This window comes from Camelus bactrianus, chromosome 1, assembly GCF_048773025.1.
Source record: "Camelus bactrianus isolate YW-2024 breed Bactrian camel chromosome 1, ASM4877302v1, whole genome shotgun sequence".
Lineage (NCBI taxonomy): Eukaryota > Metazoa > Chordata > Mammalia > Artiodactyla > Camelidae > Camelus > Camelus bactrianus.
The window spans coordinates 103,979,332-103,991,456 of NC_133539.1; the positions used below are offsets into that span (position 1 = coordinate 103,979,332).

Sequence of the window (12,125 nt, forward strand, 5' to 3'; positions counted from 1 at the left end):
GCACTAGTTCATAAAATGATTATTATAGCCAGGATATGAAAAAAGAAAGTAAAACAGCATTCAACAGTCAATGTCAACAATTAAATAAAACAAAAAGTTACCTCAAAATAAAAGATTTCATTAAACTGCGGGTTGCTTGTTTTCTTCTTTACTTTTGTCTTCTTTTGGTCATTCCTGTTCCAATGTGGTAGAGTTTTACCTTGTAGAACTTAACAGTACACAATTATAAAACATGCTAATTCCAACCAGGGAGCCTGACCTCTGTTTAACTGTTAAGATGACTCAGGGAAGGCCGTAGTTTTAAATATTAATTGGGGAAAAAAAACTGAGGTGTCTCTAAAAACTCTAATCAAAGAATACACAAGTTTTGTATATCTGACATATGCCAAGATTTTATTATTCTGTCTCTTGGCTGTACTAGATTGACTGCCAAGCTTACTTCAGGGGTTCTTAGGAACACATTCTATTATATAAGCAACTCAAAATAAATGATAGAAGGAAAACAATGAGAGTCAGAGTACCTTTATCTATGTTGAATAATACCCGAGGAACACGGAAAGCATTCTTAACTCAGCTTACTTCTTGGGCTTCAGCTACAATGTGGCTTTTTGAAAAACTTCTTATTTTGAAATAATTATAGATTCAGAGGAGGTTGCAAAGAAACGTACAGGGAAGTCCCATGTAGCCTTTCCCCAGCCTCCCCCAAAGTTAACATCTTATACAACTACAGTATAATATCAAAACCAATAGTGATTTTTTTAAAACAAATTAATTTGCCAATAGTTTCTAGCTGTATATTACTGAACAATTACACTAAAGAATCTGTCAGGTACAGATTATAAACAAGAACAAAACCCCAAAACAGCTCCACTAGATTAAGCGTTTTTAACATGCAAATTAAATCCCTCTGATAGCATGCGTGCTACAGAACTGAGTATCAGCTTTTAAATTTAAAACCATCTATGGTAATAATAGGATACTATTGTTTGAACATCTAATAAGTGCCAGGTATGGTGCTAGGTACTTTACATACGTGGAGACAGATACATTTTTCAAAGTGACTTACTGGTGACTTTATAAAAAAATAAAAGTACCTAGAGAGCTTGGGGTTGGGAAGAAGGTGTGTGTGTGTATATATGCGTTTGTGTAGAGGGAAAATTGTGCTTTTTGTTTCCTGATTCTAAACCTTTAAGTTGTAGACAAATTTCAGACTAGTCAGGCTCTGAAAGAAACCATAATGAAGTTATAAAGTACAAACTACTACAAAGTGCTATAGATGTTCCATAAATTATCGTGAGTAATTTAAATCAATGACACAGTGTACTTCACCGTATTCTGACTTGAGCAGTTTGTCTGTGGCTTGGAATTCTCTCTGAGGAGCACAGATACCATGAGGAGAAAAGGTATTCTTAGTTTTGAGCTGCTTTCCAGATAAAAATATGGAAATTTCCCTGCTATTCTGAGATAGCATTTATTAAAATAGGATTTTACCTGCAATAACATGTAATACATTTGAAAGCAGGACAGCTGATGATAAATGAAGAAGGTCAAATTTATGTTTTAGAGTACATTTTAACCACTATAAAATTGAGATTGCTTCCCAAAGCCTGAGAGTCTGGCAGATTTGAAATGGCACCCATTTTCTTTTACAAAAACAGGAGCTGGTTGGTTGCAACTGTATAACAGAACTAAAGATCTTTCTTTCAAAGCGTTCATTACTTTGTGTCATAAATAGGTATTTAGCATGTGCTCTTAAAACCTTGATTTTGTAATTCTTGAACTTTAAAACTAAAAATCTAGTAATAATTCAATAAACATTACCTAGAAGGGCCCACTAGAGAAACTGTTGCATAAGGGTCACAGCTTTGTCCATTTATGAGAGGCAACCCATGGCATGCCTTGATGCTAAGGAAGAACAAAGGAAAATTAAGGTATTACATTCAAATTAAACAACATAAAACATTATCTTTAAATACAAATTAATATATTCAAAGGGTTATAGCTGTTTTCCACGTCTGCAATAGTATGCCTGTGTATCACCTAAGCCAAACATATGTATGTACGCACTTATTTACTTACGTGTATTTCCAAAATAGGACCAGACCACCACAGTCAGTACTAAGACTACCAAATAACGTTTAGCACACAAAGTACCCAACAAGGTACACTCTGTGGTTTAATTATACATTAAAACTGCTGTGGCTTCTAAAAAGGAAAAGAAAGCGGTATGAACCTTAAAGGAGAAACTACAAACCAAGTCAGATCTGTGGCATCGTATGCTCTGCTAGAGCATGAATGAGAAACAAGGAAACAACTGTGGTTTCCACTTAAAATCTGATTCATAAATAAAGGGCAAACCGCACACAATTCTGTATGTAGCCTTTTATTCTGACTCTCAGTAACAGCTCCTGCAACATTCTGCAGAAAATGCTTTAGACCATAAAAAAAAAACATTATCTCATCCACTCCATGGGTAATAGTCATTGGTATTTACAGAGAATACAGAATCTAACTTAATGACCTGCTCCTCAAATTTTCTCACTAAATTACTGAGTTCATGAATCTAGGTTAGCATCTAAGTGTCTGCATTTCCTAATGCCTGAAAAAAACTCATGAGTGCTGGAGAAACATATTCTTTGTTGAAAGATGTGGGCTACTGAGCAACATCCTAATTTCTCTCCACAACCCCACAGATCATATACGTGGGTGAAGTGCAAATGGTGCACTGACGAGTAAAGAAACAAATGATAATATGACTCATTTCTATTAAGTTGGGTATCAAAAATCAAAGTTAAAACATTTCTGAAACTAACCAAAGAAAGCACAGGCCAAGATGGTAATTCTGACTGTTAATGTCAGGCTTAGGTACAGTCAGATTTTCCCACTGTGCGTACTGTTTGAAATTTACACTTCTCAGGGTAAACCTCAAAATGATACCTGATTTTTACACAGTATTTGCAGTTTACTATTTATTTTCACAAAAATGCCATCTAATTCTCACAACTACCTTTGAGAAGAGCATCACCACAACATTTTAAAGAAGAAAGTAAAGCTCAGAAAGGTTATGTGAGAAAGTAACAAAACAAGACTAAAGAGGCAGCACAGCTTCTCAGAAGTGGGCCAAGACTCAACTCCCACTTTCTTAATCCTGTTTCTAAAGTCCGGGGTCCTCCAACATTCCCACTGTGCCTGAATATATTGTATTACTTTCCTTGTTAATACCAAATTTATCTCATGTAAGCACTAATAATGAGAAATCTTAATTACAGAAATTCACCATAATTTTATGAGGTACAAAAGCACTGAGAAAACTTCAGTTCAGTATACAAAGACCTCCAAAAGGATACCCATAAACAAACAAACAAACAAAGCCAAACCCCCCTCAAAAAAAATGCCCACAAGCCAAAAGTATGAATTTATAAAAATCATCAGAAGTACTCTTAATTTTTAAATGTTAAGTTTAAAAATTGAAACAAACTTAGTAATACTATTAAATCCAGATTGTTTTATTTGTTACATATATATATAAAATGTTTTCCAAATTACCTAGGATATAACCATTCTTCTAATTGGTAAGGCAAGCAATTTTACATCATAAACCATGGGTGAGCCAGAAACAAATGTTAAAATAAACTTAGTACACTAAATTATCTTGTATTTTATTTATATATGACATATAAAGCATTTGATATGAACACATTTTCTAGAAATCACAAAGGAAAATAAATTTAGTCCAAGTTTCTTTATAATACAGAATGACCCATTCTTTTCCTTGGATTTTTTTGTTTGTTTTTAACTAAAAGACAAATATTAGCTTCTACATACAGGAGTACATAGTACAGGGAGTAACAGGGAATGGATTTAGCCTGCCACCTCAAAGAACTTAAAAAAATGGGTAAAATCAGCAATGCAGGACAGTGATCTGTGAGTGGGGAACAAACAAGGTGAGCCCTCCAACTGTCCCAGCCCACTTTCAGATGGTCTCCCTGTGAAAAAACAGAGAGCTGTCAGCTGGGGAAGGCCAAAGTGATGAGAGTTCTCTGGGCAGAGTCCTGGAAGAAGGAAAGCTGCACAGAGAGAAAGAAGCCTCCGGAAAGCCACAAAAAATCCCCCTCTAGAGTCTTCAGCTGACTGCTGATAAGCATACACATGTGAGGAAACTATCTGAGGCTGGGGAAAGAACCATTAGAAAAGAGCGGAGAGTATAACGGAAAAGAATCTGAAAAGAAAAATAAATACATGTGTATGTTTAAAAAACAAAAAAGAGCAGAGGGATGGGCCACTTGGTAATTCATGGGTGCTGCTTCAACAGTGGGAAAATATCGGCCCTGGACTAAGGCTACTATTGCTCCAACTGACAAAGCTTAAAAGCAAACCACAAATGAACCAACTGCTTCCAAGTAACTTCACTGAGCCTTCAAATATACTCACAGGAATATAAAAATATCCAGCAACTACACAATGTCTAGCATCCAAAAGAAAATAATCAGGAACATGAAGAATCAAGAAAATATGACCCACGATGAAGAAGAAAAATGAATCAATAATAATAGATCCAGAAATGACACGGGGGATAGAATACATAGACAAGGCCATTATGAAACAAGTACAACTGTATTTCATACATTCGGGAGAGACAAAGGACACTTTAAAAATTGAATATCTAGAGATGAAAAATACAAGGTCTGACATGAAAAACACACTGAGTGGGATTAAAAGATTAGATATGACAGAAGAAAAGATTAGCAAACATGAAGATAGAGTAATAGATACATAATAAATAGATATATAAATGGTCTAAACATGACAATTAAAAGCAGAGATTTTCAGATTGGACAAAACAAAAATTATATGCTGATTTTAAGAAACTCCTTTAAATGTAAGATAAAATTAGGTTAAAAGTAAAAGAGTGGAAAAATGTATACCATGCTAATACTAATTAAGAGAAAGATTCAATGAGTAATAACAACAAAATGTCCATTAGTAAGGGTCTAGTTGAATAAATTATAGTGAATCTATATGATCTAATTCTATGTAGTTGTCAAAAAGAATGAAGTAAATCTCTATTCTCTAATTACTCTGATATAGAGTGATCTTTAGGATATATTCTTACATGAAAAAAGAGGAAGTTACAGAACACTATATGTTGTGTAAGAATGGGGTAGGAAACATGAATTTTTTTATCTATTTATGTGTGTAAATATTTTTTGCTTATATGTGCAAAAATACTGGAAAGAAAGACAAAAACTTTTAAATACAGGAGTAAAGAGGGTAAAGGACTGGAAATGGACTTGCCCAAATATACCTTACATAGTTCTGACTTTGGAAACATACATTTCAAAAGTAAAATCAAACTTAGGAAATAACCCTTTAAAATAACAGAGAAACTACTTTAAAAAAAGAGAGAGAGAGAATTAGTTCAAAGGACGAGAGCGCAGTATTTGACTCTACATTCTTAGTATTATATATTCTTAAAACAAACAGAACAGTAAAATCTAAAACTTCAGTTAACCTAATTATCAGTGGTAATGTTGATATCACTATTTTGAATCTATTTTCTGTATCTTATAAGACAATGTAAATATAAGTAACTATGTTAATGTTGTTAAGTAATGATGTAATGTAAGGGATTAAGATTTTCAATGTAACAGGAAAGACAGAAGTATAAAATCAAAGTTAGATTAAAAATCTTGTAATACTAAATTTAAATTAGAAACATAAAAAAAGAAGAAAATAAACCAGTCAGCCATCCATCCAGAGTGGCTATATTAATATCAAATAAAGCAGATTTCACAACAAAGAATATTACCAATATCAGAATGAAGCAGATTATTTTATAATAATGAGAAGAGTTTAACTTTTCTGTTTGCCTCTCAAAATTTCTTGACCTTTCACTTCTTACCCCACTGAAATCTAGTTGTTGCTACACTTACTCTATAGAAACTCTTCTCATTAAGGTCAAATGATATCCATATTTTTCAGGGCTCTTCTTGCCGGACTTCTTGGTTGCATGCAATATTCCTGATCAATCTCTCCTTGAAACCTTCTCTCTTGGTTTCCTTGACCTCACTCTCCTAATTTCCCTCATACGACTTACCTGTCTCCTTCATGTCTTCCTCACATGTTATTCTACCTCTACTGCTGGATTCACTCTCAGTCAACTCCTCTCTTTACACTACATAACCTCCCTCTAAGCCTACTTCTAGCTATCGTGTCGATTCTTATGGTCACAACTACCATCAGCCTTATTTTTCTATATGAGATCTCACCACAGAGCTCAAGATTTTTATATCCAAATGCTGGATGGAAATCCCTACCTGGATGCTCAAGAACAGCTAAAGCTCAACTCATTATCATCTCTTATTAAAGCAGTTCCTCCTCCCGTATTTCCTCTTTGTTGTATATACCACCACCACCCAAGTAAAAATCTAGAAATCTAGGAGCTACTCTTAAATTCCTTCTTCTTCATCATGTTCTACATCTAATCAGTAAGTGTCAGTGATTCTACTCTTTAAACATGTCTTCACCAGTCCTCTTCTCATATCAGCAAATTATTGCTCTGACACAGAATCCATCACCTCTCACTTGGATCCCCCAACACCCTTCAAACTCACTTCCCAGCTTCTACACTAACTGCTGTCACAAATCTGATCTTTCTAAAATGCAAATCTGTCCATTCTCTATTGTCTAAAATCTTCCAGTAATTTCACAGGCTCATATAAGTTTTATATGTTCATATGGTACATAAGAGCTTCCAAGATCTAGCTCCAACCTCTTTCACCAATTTCTGACCAATCTTTGACTCAAGATTCATATACTGCTTTTAATTACACACCAAAACACAGGCTGTTTCTTGCCTCCATATTTTGGCCTATATTATTCTTTCCTTTTGGGAAAAAAAAAAACCCTCACTATTTCTAGGCTAGCCATTTTCTATTCGTCCTTTAAGACAAATGCTACCTTTCTTCATTTACTTGTTTCAAAGATTTATTTATTCATCTTACTTATGCTTATTAAGTACCAGGTTCTGGGGCGATGAGGTGAATAAGACACAGTCCCTGCCCTCATGAAGCTTATAGTCCACGTTAATAAGGAGATGATGAACAATAAAGAAACAATAATAATAATTACAAAGAGTGGTAAGTGTATGGAGGAAAAAGAATAGAGCACCCTGTTTTAGAGGAAGTGATATTTAAGCTGAAACTTAAAAGATAAGAAGGAACCAGCTAGAAGAAGAATAGGCATAATGGGCATTCCAGGCAGAAGGAAAGGCAGATGTAAACATCGAAGCTGGGAGAGTAATGTCACGTTGAGGACCTGAGAGAAGGGCAGCAAGCACATGCACAAGAGGAAACATGTCACCAAATGAAATCAAAGAGAGACAGGCAGGGTCACTGGATCTTGTGGGCCAAGATAAGGAGGTTGGAGTTTATTCTAAATGCACTAAGTATCTGAGCAGAGGAATGACATGATCTAATTTATGTTTCAAAAGACTGCTCTGTGCTGCTTACAAAGAGAACGGATTGCAGATTGGAAGACCAGCTAAGAGATTATTGATATAGTCAAGGTAAGAAATGGTTGGTGGTTTGAAATAAGGAGACTTCAGCAGATATCATTAAAAATTAGAAAATTCAAAAAATACTTATACAGAATCAATAAGAAGTGGATCCAATGTGTAGGGAGAGAGAGAAGGAAAGATTTTCAATGACTCTCAGATTTCTGACTAAAGCAATTAGGTGGATGGTGGTACCACCTGCTAAGGCTATCAGGAGGAACTAGATAGATATAAGAATCAATATTTCAGTTTTAAGTATGTTAAATTTGCGATGCTGTGAGACATCATAGTGCATTTGCCAAAAAGGCAGGTGCACATGTGAGTTTGGAGATAGGAAAAAAAAAAAAAAGAAAATCAGGATTGGATGCATAAGAAGCAGACAATTTTTTAAACTTTTTATTATGAAATAATTTCTAACTTTTAAAAAGTTGTAAAAACAATATATAGAGTTTCTATATACCTATCACCTAATGTTAGCATTTTGTGTAACCAGGGTAGAATTATAGAAACAGGAAACTAACACTGATACAATGTTAGTTAACAATTATATAACAAATCTACAAACCTTACTTAAATGTCATCAATGTCCTTTTTCTGTCCATGATGCAATATAAGATCTCAACTTGTATTTAGTTGTCATGTCTTCTCAGGCTCCTCCATCATAAAACAGGTCCTTAGTTTTCCTTCTTTGCATCACAATCTTGCCAACTGGCCAGTTATTTTGAAGAATATTTCTTAAATTGCATTTGTCTGATGCTTGCTCATGATTAGATTGAGGTTATGCATCTCAGTGTCCTCAATGCAACATACCAGGAGGTACTGAATGTCTCATTACCAGAGACATTAACTTTGATCATTCAGTTAAGGTGGTAACTACCATTTTATAGGGTTATTTGTTGAGACTATGGAAATATGCTGTTTGTCATTATGCTTATGCCCACTTATTGAGCATCTACAGATGATGTGACCCTGTACTAATTATTATTGTAGTGTTTGCTAATAGTTATTTTTCTATTTCCATCATTTATCCTACATTCATCACTTAGAATTCTACTATAAGGAAAAAGTCCTTTGTCCCCCCATGTATTTGTTATATCAGCATTGGCTCATGGATATTAGTTTTATTCTATAGCTTTTAATCCATCATTATCATTATTTATTTTGATGCTCAAATTGTCCCAGATTTGATTATTTGGAGCTCTTTCAAGCTGGCTTCAATGTCCTTTCCATATGCCCTCATTATTTTTTGAGCAATTCCTCACTTTCTGACTCCATAGAGACTCTGGGCTCACCTTATATTTTCCCTGTCCAAACCCAGAAAATAGGCACTGCTGAAAAAAAAAAAAAGGCTAGGTTCTTTTTATTGGAGCAACTCTTATATTATAGCCATAGCTATGTGTGGCTATTTAAATTTTAATTAAATAAAATTAGATAAAATTTAAAATTTAGTTCTTTAGTTACACTAACCACATTTCAAGTTTTCAATAGTCACACATGCGCCAGTGGCTACGGTATTGGACAGTTAAGACATGAAATATTTTCATCATCACAGAAAGATCTGGTGGACAGCGCTGACTGGAGAATGATATTTAGAAACCAAGATACGGATGCTAAATATATGCATGCTACTGGGATGACATTGCTTCCAGGCCTTCTCAGTGAACAGAGCTAGTGTGTATGTACACACACACACACACACACACACACACACCCCTCCTATATCTATTAGACAATTTTACTTTAAGAAGTCTGCCTTCAAAGGAGAGTAAAGAATGGGGATGGTAGCTTAGGAAGGAGGCTGGAGATGAGGTCTGGGAAGACATGTCTTTGAGAATGGGAGATCCTAGAACATGTTTACATGCTGATGAAAACAATCTAAGAGAGAGGGTAAAGCTGATGAAACAGAAGGAAAAACTGAAGGAGCAAAGTCCTTGAGTAGGGGAAATAGAATCCAGAGCTTAGTTGGAAAAAGTCACTCCCAACAAAAGAAGAGGTACTTCCTCTACTATAACATAAAGACAAAAAGATGGATGCCAAGACAGGTTTGCAGACTTGGATTCAGGAAAATGTAACCAATTTACAGTCTACAATGATGGAGAATCTCATAGGTGTATTAGAGAAGCACAGTGAAATGCCATGGTAGTTGTAAGTACCCATGTGAGGTTTGCAATCATGAATTTAAAGTAAAATCTGTCTTTCTGTGTGATTTTTCTCTAGCAATATTAAGGTGCAGACTGAACACAGAGGGAGAGGTTGAGGGATATATATCCCTATATAAATAAAAAAGGGATAAAGAGAAGAGCAGGGGAGGTTAGCGAACCTGTAAGAAAATGACCACAGTGACAGACCACGGAAAAAGACCCAAGGGAAGTTAAAATAGGAGCAGGTAAGAATGTGGTAAAGATCAGTGGATCGAGGTCTTCCTGAAGTTCAAGAAATATTGCAGTGGGGAGCTTCCAGGTCTAGAGGATAAGAGCAACTGCTGGGATATGAATCTTTTCACACAGTACTCCCCAAAAGTATGTGTTCAGCAAGGAGCACAAAGACGACGATATATGAAACTATGCCTTCAACACTGTTGAGAAACAGAATACCACAAACTTTCAAAATACTTCTAAAGTTGAGAAATCAGCAATAAATTCCACAAAGCTACTACTGGAGCTCTGTTGCTGTAAGCATGGACAGCGAACGCTTATGTGGGAAAAAAAGGAAAGAATGCAGACCAGCATATGTCCACAAACAGACATGTTTGTGAACACTGACAGCAGTTTTCTTTGTAATAGCCTCGAACTAAAAATAAGTCAAATATTCATCAATTGGTGAATGGGTAAACAAATTCCATACAAAGGAAGGCCATTCATAAATAAAAAGAAATGAACTAGTTTCCTGTTCTAGGACAGGATGGAGTAGATGCATACCTCCCTCTTCTTCCCATTAAGTATAGCTAAATACCCTGGATATTATACATAAAACAAACATAAGAAAACTGAAAGATGAAGAGAAAAAGGCAAGCCAACTAGAGATTGTGGGACCCAAAGAAAGATGCAGCAGTGAATTTTCTGGGCTTTCTTATGCTTTATATAGCCCAGACTGAGTGCTAGAGAAGGCACCAAACCAGAGACACCAATGGGCATAGAGAAAAGATGCCCTAAGAAAAGCTAGCTTTCTCTAGCTAAAGGACCAGGAACTGGGCCGCTTGCAAGATGGAAACCATTTTAAGACAATAATCACCTACTCCAATCAAACAGCATGAAAAACACTGTGGCTCCACCCTCACCCCCATCAACAAAGGCCAAAGGTTGAGGGGAGAGCCTAGACTTCTACTTTTGACAGGTTGTAACGAGCCCCTTCCTTCCACGGTGTCAGTAGGGAGCACATCGGGAGCCTGGACGTTCACGGCCGCTGAGGAACGATGAGGCACGCCTCTCCCTCCACGCTAGGGTGGTGTCAGAGAAGGCTGAGTGGGAAGGCAAGACTTTCCCACTTTCCAGGGTAACTAACTCCCCGCAACCAGGGTGTCAGTGGAGGACACAAGGAGCAATAATGAGGTACTCCTCTCCATCCCAGCCAGAGTGGAAACAGGAAGGAACTGGGGACAGCCTGAACTACCACCCTCACTCAGTAGTAACAAGGAACTCCTCTCACTCTTCCCTCGAAGTATCACTAGTGGTTGAGTCAGGGACCTGGACTTTTACCTCTAGACTGACAGTAATAAAAAAGGTCTCCTCTTCCCTCACCAGCAGTGTCAGAGGAGTCTGGCTAAAACAGAAGATTTAAAGATGATCCAAAGTCTCATAACATAATATCCAAAATGTCCAGGACAGACCTGAAAACCATTCACCATACAAAAAAACCAATTTCCAACTTAGATGAGAAAAGACAATCAGTATGTGACAACACTGAGATAGGATGGATGTTGGGCTTACCTGACAAAAATGTGAAAGCAGCCCATCATAAAAATGACTCAATGAGCAATTATGAACATGTTTGAAATAAATGCAAAAATAAACAGTTTCTGCAAAAAAATAGTAAGTTTCACTAAAGAAATACAGACATAAGTAAGAACCAATGGAAATTTTATAACTTAAAACTACAATAACCAACAAAAAAATAATTCACTAGATGAGCTCAACAGTAGAATGGAGAGGACATAGGAAAGAATCAGTGATCTTAAAGACAGAACAATAGAAACAACCCAATATAAACAACAGAACAGCATATTCCAACAATATGCTGGGGGTAAAAAGAGGGAGGCACAGAGCCTCAGGTACCTGTGGGAAAATAACAGATCTAACACTCATGCCACTGGAGTCACAAAAGGAGAGGAGAGAAGGCCAGCTGGGCTGATAAAGTATATCAAGAAAATAATGGCTGGAAATTTTCGTAATTTGGCAAAAGATATAAGAATATAGATTCAAGAAGCTGAGGCAACATTGAACAGGATAAACCCAAACAAATCTGTAGTCGAACTAAAACACTTAGAAAGCTAAAGACAATGAAAACAATCTTGAAAGCAGCTAGAGAGAAATATAGGAATACCTGCATAGGAAAAACACTTTGAATGACAGTT

General features: G+C 36.0%; 1 protein-coding gene across 2 annotated transcripts in view; it reads right to left on the reverse strand.

Moving 5' to 3' along the window:
* RASA2 (RAS p21 protein activator 2) overlaps nt 1–12,125 on the reverse strand; it is a 112,474-nt gene that overhangs the window by 47,341 nt on the left and 53,008 nt on the right. For both annotated transcript variants that reach the window (XM_074370395.1, XM_074370401.1), the window contains exons 6-7: nt 1,822–1,905; nt 102–174 (exon numbers count right to left, since the gene is read on the reverse strand). In XM_074370395.1, coding sequence (XP_074226496.1) covers nt 102–174; nt 1,822–1,905 — 157 coding nt within the window. The remainder of the gene's footprint in view (nt 1–101; nt 175–1,821; nt 1,906–12,125) is intronic.